The sequence below is a fragment of the Pongo abelii genome, chromosome X, assembly GCF_028885655.2.
Source record: "Pongo abelii isolate AG06213 chromosome X, NHGRI_mPonAbe1-v2.0_pri, whole genome shotgun sequence".
Classification (NCBI taxonomy): Eukaryota; Metazoa; Chordata; class Mammalia; order Primates; family Hominidae; genus Pongo; species Pongo abelii.
The window spans coordinates 94,294,118-94,309,004 of record NC_072008.2 but is presented as its reverse complement, the minus strand read 5'-3'; the positions used below and the strand labels follow the sequence as shown (position 1 = coordinate 94,309,004).

Below are 14,887 nucleotides of genomic sequence, written 5' to 3'. Positions count from 1 at the left end.
AAGAAACAGTATCATGTGTAATTTTTAAATGGCTAGAAAGTCTGTCCAATTTCAGACCTAACATGGATGAAGGATGTAGAGAATAATTTCTGGGAGGGAAATGTTGTGAGGGTGAGGGTGAACTTTCTGTTATTTCTTCTTTCTTGTGAGGAACAGTGAATCTGATATATATTCCCTGATACCCAAGTTGTTCTAATGTAGTGTACTTGGGAAATATGCACTGTTGTGTATATCTATCCAGATATATAATATATGATTTTCTAAATGTGTTCCAAGTATAACGGATGCACTATTATATAAGCAAATAAGAACAAAAGGCTCAGTCTGAAATAGTCTTTAGTGACATCTAGAAAAGGCTGTGATAGCTTAAATTTTTTTTATCTTGTAGCTATGACGTTTAAAGTTAGTGATTATCCATTTCCCTCTTCTGCTTCATTCAACACAGATTTCCCAGGTGATTTACTCTTATTAAAACAACTGTCTATGCCTCTTAATAACATTCAAGCTAATGATTTTGACATTAGGTCCTATTATTTCTGTCTGTCTCTGTTAATTGTTCTTGCCTGTTTTCTTTGTTACAAATTGTCTTAGATCAGTTTCACTAGGAAAAAGACTCTGAGTAGAGACTTATGTTTAGTATGACTTGAGGAAAGGGAAATGCCACGGGCAAGAACAACTGTGCGTGTGAAAGAAGCAGAATTACTCATAGGGGGAGTTTGAACATAAAGTACTTAAAAGTCTTTAGATAATTTCGGGGGTGGGGGCTGGAGGTGGGGTGGCACTTCAGAGATGTTCTAAAATGAGGCAAGGTGGCTAAGTTTTTTACCCTATCATTGGCCAGTAATTGGAGGTGTGCCAGCCATGGAAAGAAATGTAACCTTGTGAGTGACAGTTCCCTTGGTTCAAAGCAATTACTAGGGATTCCACTGTATTCAGAAGGCAACAATCCTTGATGTTTGGGCAATAAGGGTCTCAATTTTTAATAAGAGTATCTGAGTAGCGTATCATAATATCCACTACAAAACCATGTCCTCGTTTTTCTTTTCATTACCAGATTTTTTTGAAAATTTCCTTTCTGCTATTTTTTTTTTGAGATGGGGTCTTACTCTGTTGCCCAGGCTGGAGGGCAGTGGCACAATTACAGTTCACTTCAGCCTCAACCTCCTGGGATCAAGGGGTCCTCCCACCTCAGCCTTCTGAATAGCTGGGACCACAGGCATGTGCCACCACCCCTAGATAATATTTTTATTTTTATTTTGTCTCACTCTGGTGCTCATTTTCATTTTTATTTTGTATCTTACTATGGTGCCGACGCTGGTCTCAAACTCGTGGGCTTAAATGATGCTCCTGTCAGCCTCCCAAAGTGCTGAGATTACAGACAGGAGTCACCGTGCCTATTTCTGTATGGTTTGTTTTTAATATCATCAATTGTCTCAGAGTCTGAGACAAAGCAAATATATACTTTTAATTCTCTTTCTATATATATATATGTATGTGTATACATACATATATACACACACACACACACACACACACACACATAAATATATAAATATATCAAATACATATTTGGACAAATGAATGATTCATGTTACATTTCCCTGGACAAATATGTATTTATAATAAAGACTAGATTCTATAGATTATTCAACAGCATAACTACTCTATGAAGAATATATTGAGAATATGTATTTGTTGTTGTTACTTCATACTGTCTGTCGATATAATCACCCTCTAAGTGAAATCATTTAAAAATGTTTGTAGCATAAGTACAGTTTCAGATTTTCACATAGGACATACGTTTTATGTTATTTGTGCAATGATATTTTAAATTATAGCATCTTTATTGAAACAATACAGTAAAACATCAGGAATAACTCTAAAAGGACAAACAGCCAAATGCTTAAAGATCCAAAATGCCATGTAATTCCAAATGTTTTGAAATCTTTTAGTAACTTACATATCAATATTGAACTTCTAATTTTCTCTACTCTCTATTAATTAATAAGTAGCCTAGTGTCTCTCAGTTAAATAATGCAAGTCACTTGCTTGCTTTTATTTTTGTGTCATTCTTATTCTGACTGCCAGGTACTTCTGGGTGTTACTAAGAAGGAATGAGTGTTATCATGAGAATATCTAGCAGAAGATAAAGTTTTCTCATAATAAGTTAGTGAAGGTTATTGTGTTTATATTCTATAAGCACAGATTCAGAAGCAAGATAATGATATGTAACTTCCTCCATTCACAGAAGTGGCTGTTTCATGAAGATGAGAATGAGAAATTTCAAAATTATCCCAGTATTTCTTTCATTAAGCCGTGTGCTTAGACATTCACACAAATACTTTATCCCAGCTAATAATGTTAAGCTCTCAAAAGATGGAGTACTTTGAGTCTATTGAAATAATAGAAAGTGTCATTTAGTAAAAAATAATAAAAATTGTTTAATGGAATTTTATTCACCCAGCTCTCTTTCAGATATCAAGAATGGTGACAGGTTTGACATTTTATCCTGCTTGTAAGCTAACAAGTTAACTTGCTGCAGTTTCATAGATACTGGCAAAAGACATGGGGCACCTGGGTCAGAGAGAAAGGACTTTATTACTCAAGGGGCAGAGAAGGCAGCACGACCTTCATATTTGCATTGATTTCCCTTGCTCTTCAAGTCACACAAGGATAATGCAGAGTGGCACAGGTAAATACTACACACAGTGAGTTCGTGTCACATACGAGGAACCTAGAGTTTAGGAAACTATCAATCATGTAAGGGGGCTGCTTGCAAACTTGCCCAACCTTTGCCCTTGAAGGAGACATCATCTTTATTATACTGGTTAGGAAAGAAATCTATCCTCTGCCCTTGGGTCCAGCAGGGAGACAGTATCTCCAGCTTCCGAGGTTGTTTGCTCTACAAATACCCATTAAAAGACTGGAACAACAGCTGTCAGTGTCTCTTCACAGCAACAACATGACAAATTTTCTCTAACTACCTACCCATTCACTAGCATGGGCTATAATGAGTCTTAGAAAAGTTGGAGATTTTCATATCTGAACCATGTTTAGGCTGATGTTTCCTTTCCTCTTCCTGAACCCAGATAATTAGAATACAGCAAGAACAAGAAGAGTAAATAATCCTTTATCAAATCTAGAGATAACCCTAATCATCACTTTAGTGCATAATAACTGGTTCTTATTTCCTAGCTGGGTACTAGACGCAATAAATTATAAATGCCTGGTTACTCAAGTTTTACTGTTTCAAAAAAGAAAGTTTTATAAAATTAATATTAGTTGTTAGCATCATACTATTCAAACGTTTTAATAAAATGTATGGGTTGATTTAATATAGTGATCTAAATAAATAAATAGTTTTTACTTCAAATAGACAATTGAGCAAATAACTACAGACTAACTTTATTTTAGTATATTGATGTATATTATACTTGAACACTAAATAATAGAAGTCTAATTATAATTAAAGTCTGTTTTATAGAATATGAATAACTATAGTACTGGATTCTTAGTGCATAAGTCCACAGTTTCTGGGCTTCTATCCCAAACCCTGATTCAACAAGGAATCCAAAAATCACACATCATAGACACTTACTCTATCTGCCCCTTTGTTTCTATTGATTAAATTATCCAAGATTGGCTCTATGTAAAACTAATGGTATCAAACAATAAGTAGGCCCATTAAGAGTGAGAATAAAATCAAATATTGTTTGGGAATTGACTTTTTTATCATAATTTTAGAAAATTTCCTTCAATGCTTTTCATGCTTTCAATTTAACTTTTAAGGTATCTTGCATAAGCCAGAATAAAATTACTATCACACATGTGAGGTAGTCTGATTTTTCCATAAACCTGAAATTGTTCTGGCTAAATATGTCTAAAACATAATTTATGAGGAGATATTCAATGCACTGATGACACTGAAATGCTAGGAGGCAAACAAAAAAAAACTTTGTTATAAGATAAACTTTTGAAATATAATTTTAAATTTTAACTAGTAAAAAATGGAGAACATTAAAATAGTAATAGGCTGCCATCTTCAGTGTTCTATAATTTATTTCCTCTAAAAAATGTATTCTACTCTGTGTTGAGTATATCATTTTCTGGTCATTGTCATGTTGAAATTAAGCTAATATTTTAGATGCTAGTTACTATGTAAATATGAAGTAAAGAAAGTATCTTATACCCATATTTTATTACAAAATTACGTGAATTATGAAAATTATTAATATAACCATAAATATACATGCTTGTTCCTACATCTTTAAGAAAAAATAAGGATATCTATAAAGTGTTGAGTTAATTTGTAAATTAAAGAACAAGAGAACACAGAGCCAGGCGCTGTGGCTCATGCCTGTAATCCCAGCACTTTGGGAGGCAGAGGTGGGTGGATCATTTGAGGACAGAAGTTTGAGACCAGTCTGGCCAAGATAGTGAAACCCCGTCTCTAACAAAAATACAAAAATTAGCCGGGTGTAGTGGCACCCACCTGTAATCCCAGCTACTCAGGAGGCTGAGGCAGGAGAATCACTTGAACCCAGGAGGTGAAGGTTGCAGTGAGCCGAGATTGTGCCACTGCACTCCAGCCTGGGCAGCGACAGAGAGAGACTCTGTCTCAGAAAAAAAAAATGAATAAATAAAGTAAAAAATAGAACACTTTATTTTTTTGAACATTAGACTGAATTATTCATGTTTTTTTTTAAGTAAAAGCATGGTTCCCCTACTTTGGTACTTATGAAAATCTTTCAAGTGGGTTGCTAGAGAAGGATAAATCTAGGATTGTTTAGTTTACATTTTTCTAATTTCTCCATTCTGACTCAATTCTAATTTTAATATGTCATTTCTAAAGTTTTAGCTAAATAGATGTCTTTGTATCTTGGGGAAAAAAGTGAAAATGTAAATACTATCAAGTTTAACTATTTTCCTGCATTCAAATTATGTTTTCAAATTCTGTGGAGGTTTACCAGCAAATATATTGATTCTATGGATGGTAATATGTCAGTGATAAAACCCATTTTTTTAATAACAAGTACTATTTTTATTTCATCCCTAGTTAGGAAAAGTGAAAAAAAGAAGAATGTTTCTTTTTTATTTTTGTTAGTTTCTACCTGATGGCTTATATTTTTGTAAAATTATGTTTCATATTCAAAAGAAAATGAGATAAAAATTGATATAGAATATATTTTTTAATGGAGAAATATTCAGTTTTTTGAATTGTCTTTGTTTAATTGTTTAATCCAATCCATTGCTCACACTAAATAATTGTATCTGGAAGCATCAAATTGTCCTCCAGATGAACAAATTTGACCTGTTGTAGATGTAGCTTAAGTATCCTCTGCTTCAAGTTTAGAATTTCTATAATACAGTATATCCACAGATGAAATAAATTCTATATGCTATTTCAAATATAAGTACATACATATTAAATAAGGCATAATGTGCAAAAAGTATCCTATTCAATTCCAGTTATATTATATCATGCTGTGACAATAGCATGCATTTACTCTGTGACCTGGTAAAGTCATTCAATTTTCTAAAAACTGCTTCCATACATTTAATCATGCCATGAAAATTAAAAAATTTAAGATTGTTGCAAAGATTAACACATAAAATTATGCTGGCATAGTGCTTCACATATAATGGGTACTCAAAGTATAAATTATATTATATAATACGTACATATTATATAAAATACATGCATTGCATACATATTACATATTATATTCCTATATTCATTATATATTAAGTATAAGATGGTAAAAAATATGAGGTGTAGTTATAGACTCTAACTTTAATATTTATGAGTATGCAGATTAAATAAAAGAAGCATAGATGTTTGAGCTGCAAGAACAAGATAAGGAACGTCTTAAATATGTGTACACATTTGTGCATGTGGAGGGGAAGGTAAACTTTGGGTGGTGATTGTGAACAATGGTGAATGTGCTATACAAGCAAAAAGGTTTACAGTTATATGGTATCAATTTAATATTTGTTCACTTTTACTTCAAACTGTTTCACTTCTATCAAATACTTTTTTATGAGTTTTGTTATTATTCTGTATCTTCAAAATTACCCAAGTATTGTGTATTTATAGTATGTTGAATCTTTTTATTCCAGACATAGGAATTCTTATCTAATTACAAATATAAAATACAACTTTCTATGTCTTCAAATTGGTTTTTATTGAATATATGGAGAACATTTCAGATAATACATTTAGCAGAATCTCTGGAAACACCTGGTAGAACTTTGTCTAGCCTTCCAATATATGTTTGCTATCTTAGTCAGGATCTTGTTAACTTGGATTCTTTTATGTTAACAATATTCACATCTACAGAAATAGATGTTAAGACAGTGAAAACATTTACTTGGTTCAAATGCTGACTCAATGTAGATGACAGGTCTGATATTTCAATGATGTACTTGTAAAAGCAAAGTATAAACAGACGTTTCCTCACTCCCCATAGGTATTTCTTACTGAGAGGTACTATTAGTTTGTGTTCCTTTCTGCTACTTCCTCTAATAATACTAAAATTTATGTTAATGCGATTTTGTCTTACTTTAGTAGTCAAATTATGAATTTTAGAAGTTGTATTTTAAAATGAATTTACCCCAATTTAACTTAATTCCCAGAAGAGCTCCATAAATGTTGTCTTAATTCAGAGTAAGTGTTAAAAAGCCTTCCACAGATGGGACAAAAGTATTTCCAACCATTATTGGTGTTTATGATCATAACCTTCATGGTATGGCTATATCTCAATATATCCACAAAACCTTTTCTATTAAAAATACTTTGAATTTGCATCTGTGACACAAAGAGCACAGACCTCACAATAGCACGGAATCTACATTTCCCTTTAGTGTCAGTTGATTTGCAAAATTTTCCTGATGTCATTCTCTCAGTGAGGGGACGGTAGTAGTGCACCCTCGAAGGCCTTCTAAATATTATGGCTCTCTCGTGATGGGTGAAACTATTTGGATGGTAAAGACATGCTATATATTTTTGCTTTACCCACATGGTATTCTGACACCCTGCAGCCTGAGAGAAATATCTATCACATAGCAGACGGAGAATCATACTTCTTATCTCATGATTGCTAATAAATGGGACTCTCCATGAAGTTGAAAGTCGAAAACGAGTTTTGTGATTTATGCGGAAATTGTTTGCTTTCATCTCAACTTTCCCTGAGTGGGATCTTGATCTATCATTTAAGGGCTTGTTTTGGTCAATTTTTACTAGCAGGATTCTCAGATGGTTAACTCTTCCTAATTCTGACATAAGAGAGACCAATTTTCTGGGAATGGGGATCTGAAGTAGAAGAGACTCTTCTTTTATATCTTCTTCTCGTTGATCTTTTTGGATCTCTGTTTCGAGCTCACTGTTTTCTGCTGCTTGAGGAACAACATCTTCCTGGGAGGTTGCTGTGTCTGGCTCCCTGTTTATTGGGTTGGTTTCTACCTGATAGATCATATTGGGATCAGCAGATGGAGACTCTATGTCTGTACTAAAGTCATTAGAAGGCTCATTTTCAGAATTTTTGTGAGCATTTCCAGCTGTATCACTTCCTTCTTTAGTAGGAGAACTCATCCTGGGTTCTATTTATGAGAAAGAAGACAAAGATTTACTAAATTTATGTATGTTCCATTTTATAAGAAGTCAATTCTTTGGTCATGGCAAAAAGCCTGTGAATGTGCTATTTCTGTGCCTTCTCGCAACTATAAATATTGTAACAGAGTCACAAACCCACAGAATAAAGTGAAAACTGAGGGCAAATGTAAGCCTCCTATTAAATATGTTTTCTCATAACTTAGTTATGGAATTTCAATAAACTTGGAATAACATAACCTCTCATTTGGCTGTTTTTGGCATATACCCTATGCACTAGAACACATTTAGTTCTGAATAGAAGGCCCAATTATTTCCTTTTGGATGGTGAATTATAAATAATTTTCATTGAATAAGATGGATCTGTATTACCCACCTGAGAATTTAAAATGGGGCTGAAATAGGAGGAAGGTATTATGAGTGTATATGTTTAAAAGAAAATTAAGACCTATGTGAAAATGATATGGTTGAATTTGTATAAGGTACAAGCCGTTCTTCCCCTGTAATTTTTACTTTTCTTAAAAACCTACCTTTTTAAAAGTAATGTCTAGGCCAAGCACGGTGTCCCATGCCTGTAATCCCAGCACTTTGGGAGGCTGAGGCGGGAGGATCACCTGAAGTCAAAACTTCAAGACCAGCCTGACCAACCTGGTGAAACCCTGTCTCTACAAAAAATACAAAAATTAGCTGGGCATAATGGTGGGCGCCTGTAATCCTAGCTACTCGGGAGACTGAGACAGGAGAATCGCTTGAACCCAGGAGGCAGAGGTTGCAGTGAGCCGAGATCGTGCCATTGCACTCCTGCCTGGATGACAGAGCAAGACTCCATCTTTAAATAAATAAATAAATAAAATGGAAAAATAAAATAAAAGTAATGTCTGTACAAAGAAGTGCAATTGTGAATCGTGAGAAGGGAAAGTAGGGTAGATAAGAAATTGGGAAGCTGATGAATGAAGTTCAAATTCTGAGTTCATTTATTAAAATATCTTCCAAATTCACCACTTTCTGTTCATTCTCAATGCCTCAGCACTAGTCAAGCTGAAAATTACCTCATGCTTGCTTTACTACTTATAGTGGCAGATTTCACTGATGGCAAACTCTACACTCACCACTCTCCTGTCACCCCTCTCCTCTTACCTTTTACTTTCTTTATGTCTTTTACCTGCTCAAACACTTTCAGCTTACCCTAATACTCTGAACTCTATGCTTCCAATTCTACTCTGTGAGAGGACTTTGAACAATCAACTTGACAGATTTCTTCAGAGCAGGATTATGGGCAAGGAACATTCTTACTGAATTCCATGGTGGAGAAAGGCGAATGCAAGTGGGCTGAAAAGAAATCTGGTAGAGTGGTGGAGTTTGAGAAACTGACTAACATGGTTTTTATTTCTCATGGCTAGTTTTTATGAGCTAACAAAGGCAGGATTTATGGATAAGTTAGCAGGATTTAAAGATGTAGAATTGATGCAGAATTATGTGGAACCTTATCTCATAACTGCAGTCTTCAGAGACTCTCCACAATCTGACTCCATCTCCCCTAACCAACTTTTTCCTCTATTCACTCAACATGCTTTCTCTGTTCCAATACTGCTGAGATTTTATTATCTCATGATCATTATTCCCTTCAATTTAATCTTCAATTATTTTTTCAGAGTTTGATATTAATCAAGGGGGACTATTTTTCTATCAAACGTTATATCTTTTATTGGAGGTAGTGACCCCACTGTCAATATTAGACAGATCAATGAGACAGAAAATTAACAAGGATATTCAGGACTTGAACTCAGCTCTGGACCTCATAGACATCTACAGAACTCTCTACCCCAAATCAACAGAATATACATTCTTCTCAGCACCACATCGCACTTGTTCTAAAATTGAACACATAATTGTAAGTAAAACACTCCTCTGCAAATGCAAAAGAATGGAAATCATAATAAACAGTCTCTCAGACCACAGTGCAATCAAATTAGAACTCAAGATTAAGAAACACTAAAACTGCACAACTACATGGAAACTGAACAACCTGCTCCTGAATGACTACAGGGTAAATAACGAAATGAAGGCAAAAATAAATAAGTTCTTTGAAACCAATGAGAACAAAGTAACAACAAACCAGAATCTCTGGGACACAGCTAAAGTAGTGTTTAGAGGGAAGTTTATAGCACTAAATGCCCACAAGAGAAAGCAGGAAATATCTAAAATCGGCACCCTAACTTCACGATTAAAAGAATTAGAGAAGCAAGGGCAAACAAATTCAAAAGCTAGCAGAAGACAAGTAATAGCTAAGATCAGAGCAGAACTGAGGGAGATAGAGACACAAAAAACCCTTCAAAAAATCAATGAATTTAGGAGCTGTTTTTTTAAAAAGATCAACAAAATAGATAGACCACTAGCCAGACTAATAAAGAAGAAAAGGAAAAGAATCCAATAGATGCAATAAAAAGTGATAAAGGGGATATCACCACTGATCCCACAGAAATACAAACTACTACCAGAGAATACTATAAACACCTCTACACAATTAAACTAGAAGATCTAGAAGAAATGGATACATTCCTGGACACATACACCCTCCCAAGTCTAAACCAGGAAGAAGTTGAATCCCTGAACAGACCAATAACAAGTTCTTAAATTGAGGCAGTAATTAATAGCCTACCAACCAAAAAAAGTCCAGGACCAGACAGATTCACAACTAAATTCTACCAGATGTACAAAGAGGAGCTGGTACCATTCTTTCTGAAACTATTTTAACAATGGAAAGAGAGGGACTCCTCCCTAACTCATTTTATGAGGCCAGCATCATCCTGATACCAAAACCTGGCAGAGACACAGCAGAAAAAGAGAATTTCAGGCTGATATCCCTGATGAACATCGATACAAAAATCCTCAATAAAATACTGACAAACCAAATCCAGCAGCACATCAAAAAGCTTATCCACCATGATCAAGTCAGCTTCATCCCTGGGATGCAAGGCTGGTTCAACATACGCAAATCAATAAACATAATCCATCATATAAACAGAACCAATGACAAAAAAACACATGATTATCTCAATAGATGCAGAAAAGGCCTTTGACAAAATTCAACACCCCTTCATGCTAAAAACTCTCAATAGACTAGGTATTGACGGAACGTATCTCAAAATAATAAGAGCTATTTATGACAAACCCACAGCCAATATAATACTGAATGGGCAAAGACTGAAAGCATTCCCTTTGAAAACTGGCACAAGATAAGGATGCCCTCTCTCACCACTCCCATTCAACATAGCATTGGAAGTTCTGGCCAGGGCAATCAGGCAAGAGAAAGAAAGGGCATTCAAATAAGAACAGAGGAAGTCAAATTGCCTCTGTTTGAAGATGACATGATTGTATATTTAGAAAACCCCATCGTCTCAGCCCAAAATCTCCTTAAGCTGATAAGCAACTTCAGCAAAGTCTCAGGATACAAAATCAATGTACAAAAATCACAAGCATTCCTATAGTGATCACAATTAAAGTTTATCTCATATCTTTGTCTGTCTTGTGCTGTTTCTAAGTCATGGAGTAGTATACCTTTCACTTCCATCAACTTTTAAGTATTTCATTCTTTTGCTTCTGTTACTATGTGATACTTTCTTATCTTGCTTTATTTATTTTTATTTTACTTTTTTTTGTACATGCATTGTAAAACTCTAACATTTAAATATATGTATTTCTCAATACTCATTTCTCCATTCTCTAGTATACTTTTGCTTTACTTTCTTCTTCAGAGTCCTCACACACTCTGATCATTTCACAGGCATATTTTTGGGTCCTTGCTAAGCTTTGCTGAGTTTTATGTTTTCAATATTGGCAATTAGAAAATCTCTCTACATAAACATCTCAGCATCAGCAGTTAGCTTCAAGGTAAAACAATAGACAGAGTCTACATTTTAGAGGCTTTCTAAATAAAGTAAATTGAACTCACAAAATTTGAGGATAGTATGACTGGCTGCTTCTCAGTAAGGCTGAAATGCAGTAATTCGGTGAGAACTGAAGTTACTGGTGGTCATCTAAGGCTTGTCAGATGCACCCTGAAAACAAATAAGATATTTTCATAAAAGAAAGGAAAAAATAGCTCCTGCACCTTCTTCCCCCAAGAAAAGCATCTATGCTGCTCTGCTGTTTGGTAGGGTCTTTCACTTGCACATTCAGGATAACTATGAGATTCATTGTTCCCTTCTACATTCTGAAATAGGATCGTATATAAGAAATATCCAGCGTTAGGAAGGGGAACATCACACACCAGGGACTGTTGTGGGGTGGGGGGAGGGGGGAGGGATAGCATTAGGAGATATACCTAATGCTAAATGACCAGTTAATGGGTGCAGCACACCAACATGGCACATGTATACATATGTAACTAACCTGCACGTTGTGCACATGTACCCTAAAACTTAAAGTATAATAATAATAAAATTAAAAAAAAAAGAAAATTGCTAAAAGGGTAGATTTTAAGTGTTCTCACTACAAAAAATAAAGATAAGTATGTGAGACAAAAAAAAGAAAAAAAAACTACATATGTAAATACACAAAATTAAAAAAAAAGAAATATCCAGTGTTCGTTGTGAATATACTAGTATATTTATCACATATATTTATGTCACTCAACTATGTTAAGACTGGTTTTTCAATAAACATAATATATGTGATATCTAAAGGCTTATTGCCTTCTGAAACGTAATTCCATCACAAAACTATGTACTTAAGGTTATTATTACTCATTAAAAAGTAAATGCTCCCTGGAATTGCACAAGAAGGCTATATGTATTCTGTTAAACTTCTCAATCTTTATTATTTAATGTTTGGACATATGTTTGGAAATAGCCAAGAGTCATATGCCTTTCTTATTTAATCTTTTTTAAATAACTCAGCCAAATGACTGTGTTTACCACCGAGTCTGCTATTTTCTTCTGTTTTCTGGTATTTTTAAAGTATTTAATGTTCTATACTTCACTTACATAGAGCATTATAAATATATGTATTAAATATAAACACTAAAAATATATATACATTAAATATAAATTTTAATATATATTAAAAATAAACCAGAATGCTTCAGTGTATGTACACACACACACACACACACACACAAAACATTTCACTCTTTGTTATACAGAAAACCAAAATCATTTCTTCCACAAAGATAAATGTAGCTGTATGTGCCTGATAGCTTTTAAAATTATAATGTTTAAAATCCTTAAAATAAATGACTTTTGAGTTGATAATCAGGGCCCTGAAGAAGCACAATATTACACTTTATTCTAAATACCAGGGTTATGTTTTCAAATATTCTCTTCTGACCAAGATTTTTACATAATGACCTGTTGAGATTCAAAAGATACATATGGAGTTTTAAAAGAACCTGACTGTTTTGAATCTTTCTAAATCAGTTTTGATTATCCTTTATATTGAAAGTAGTTTATTTGTATTCTATTTATACTGTATCCTCCAATGCCCACATGCTCTGGAGAAAGACGTGTGTTACTTCTAACAAAACTTTAAATATTTTACACTAAATTACATTAATGACTCATCAGCTCAATCAGACTTCTTTATGTAAATGTCCCATCTTTCCCTGCTGACAAACCCCTCCAATATACAACTTCACTTCACCTCAGATGAAAGAGCTTCAACTAACATACGTCTTCTGATTCCCATGCACTCATGACTGGCCAGAAATCCCCACCATATCCTAATTTCTTCAACTGAGGGACCTTTATCTTCTGTTTCTTTCAAATTTGTTAGTTTTACTTTAAAATGATTCCATCACTCAAAATGTTGTGACAAATGAAACCAGGAACTTTTCCGCATATGTTCATATCAAACATATGTGAACATATTAAATCCCTGACCCAGAGGGACAACTCTCAGAATAAGATCTACATCAACAAATGATAAATCAAGAAAGCAAAGCTAACTTTAAAATAATTTCTTAAATATATTCTAAAATGGATACACAAGCTAAGAAGTACTAAGATCGCTTATGCTTTCTCTCTCACTTTCAACTCACAGTTTATCTTCATTCTCATTCATCAAAATCCTTAGGAAAGGTGTGCTTCACGGGGTCCTGCCTTCTTGACCCCTTTTCTTCCGCCCTCTACCTCTCCACTTACTCCTGTTTCACAGTTCTTTTGACTCTGCATCACAACGCCCACAAAACATGGAAACCTAGCAACCTAGAACCCTCTTCAGACTGTAGGGGGAGGGAATAACTGAAATGGCAAATTCGAAATCTTTAGATGGCAGGCAAAGAGTTAAGGCTGGGAACACCCATGAATTTATAACTCTTGCCTTATCACACACAAAATCCTAACTATAAGCAGTATTCCCAATATTGAAACAGTGTGAAGACAGGATTGCCAGATGTAATACAAGACACCAGTAAAATCTGAATTTCTTATAAACAATACTTTTTTAGTATAAATATGTACCACATATGATAACATATTGAGAGGTGACAACATGCTGGCAGCTCTTGCAGCCCTCACTCGCTCTCGGCGCCTCCTCGGCCTTGGCGCCCACTCTGGCCGCGCTTGAGGAGCCCTTCAGCCCACCACTGCAATGTGGGAGCTCCTTTCTGAGCTGGCCAAGGCCGGAGCCAGCTCCCTCAGCTTGCAGGGAGGTGTGGAGGGAGAGGCTTGTGCGGGAAGCAGGGCTGCGCTCACGCTTACCGGCCAGCACGAGTTCCGGGTGGGCGTGGGCTCGGCGGGACAGCACTCAGAGCGGCAGGCTGGCCCGCAAGCCCCCGGCAGTGACGGGCTTAGCACCTGAGCCAGCAGCTACTGTGCTCAATTTCTCACCGGGCCCTAGCTTCCTCCCTGTGGGGCAGAGCTTGGGACCTGTAGCCCGCCATGCCTGAGCCTCCCCCTCCTCCGTGGGCTCCTGTGCGGCCCCAGCCTCCCAGAAGAGCGCCGCCCCCTGTTCCACGGGGCACAGTCCCATAGACCACCCAAGGGCTGAGGGCTGAGGAGTGTGGGCACACGGCGGGACTGGCAGGCAGCTCCACCTGCCGTCCCGGTGGGGGATCCACTGGGTGAAGCCAGCTGGGCTCCTGACTCTGGTGGGGACTTGGAGAATTGTTATGTCTAGCTAGGGGATTGTAAATACACCAATCAGCACTCTGTATCTAGCTCAAGGTTTGTAAACACACCAATCAGCACCCTGTGTCTAGCTCAGGGTTTGTGAATGCACCAATTGACACTCTGTATCTAGCTACGATGGTGAGGAATTGGAGAACCTTTGTGTCACACC

At 35.8% G+C, this 14,887-nt stretch overlaps 1 protein-coding gene across 3 annotated transcripts; it reads right to left on the bottom strand.

Annotated features, from left to right (window-relative positions):
• Nucleotides 1-6,163: 6,163 nt before the first annotated feature.
• CPXCR1 (CPX chromosome region candidate 1) lies at nucleotides 6,164-14,545 on the bottom strand. 3 transcript variants are annotated; one of them, XM_054544241.1, is made up of 3 exons: nucleotides 14,308-14,545; nucleotides 11,562-11,667; nucleotides 6,164-7,599 (listed from the first exon to the last, which is right to left on the bottom strand). In XM_054544241.1, exon 3 carries the CDS (start codon nucleotides 7,589-7,591, stop codon nucleotides 6,626-6,628), a length of 966 nt encoding a protein of 321 aa, XP_054400216.1. In that variant the 5' UTR covers nucleotides 7,592-7,599; nucleotides 11,562-11,667; nucleotides 14,308-14,545; the 3' UTR covers nucleotides 6,164-6,625. The 3 variants fall into 3 exon arrangements, with proteins under 3 accessions (XP_054400216.1, XP_054400215.1, XP_024096771.2); XM_054544240.1 differs by lacking the exon at nucleotides 14,308-14,545 and adding an exon at nucleotides 13,647-13,798; XM_024241003.2 differs by lacking the exon at nucleotides 14,308-14,545 and adding an exon at nucleotides 13,636-13,751 and having other exon boundaries at nucleotides 6,170-7,599.
• Nucleotides 14,546-14,887: the final 342 nt, after the last annotated feature.

Coding starts and splice junctions, on each gene's coding strand:
- CPXCR1 (XM_054544241.1), bottom strand. CDS start 7,591: ATGAGTTCTCCTACTAAAGAAGGAAGTGATACAGCTGGAAATGCTCAC.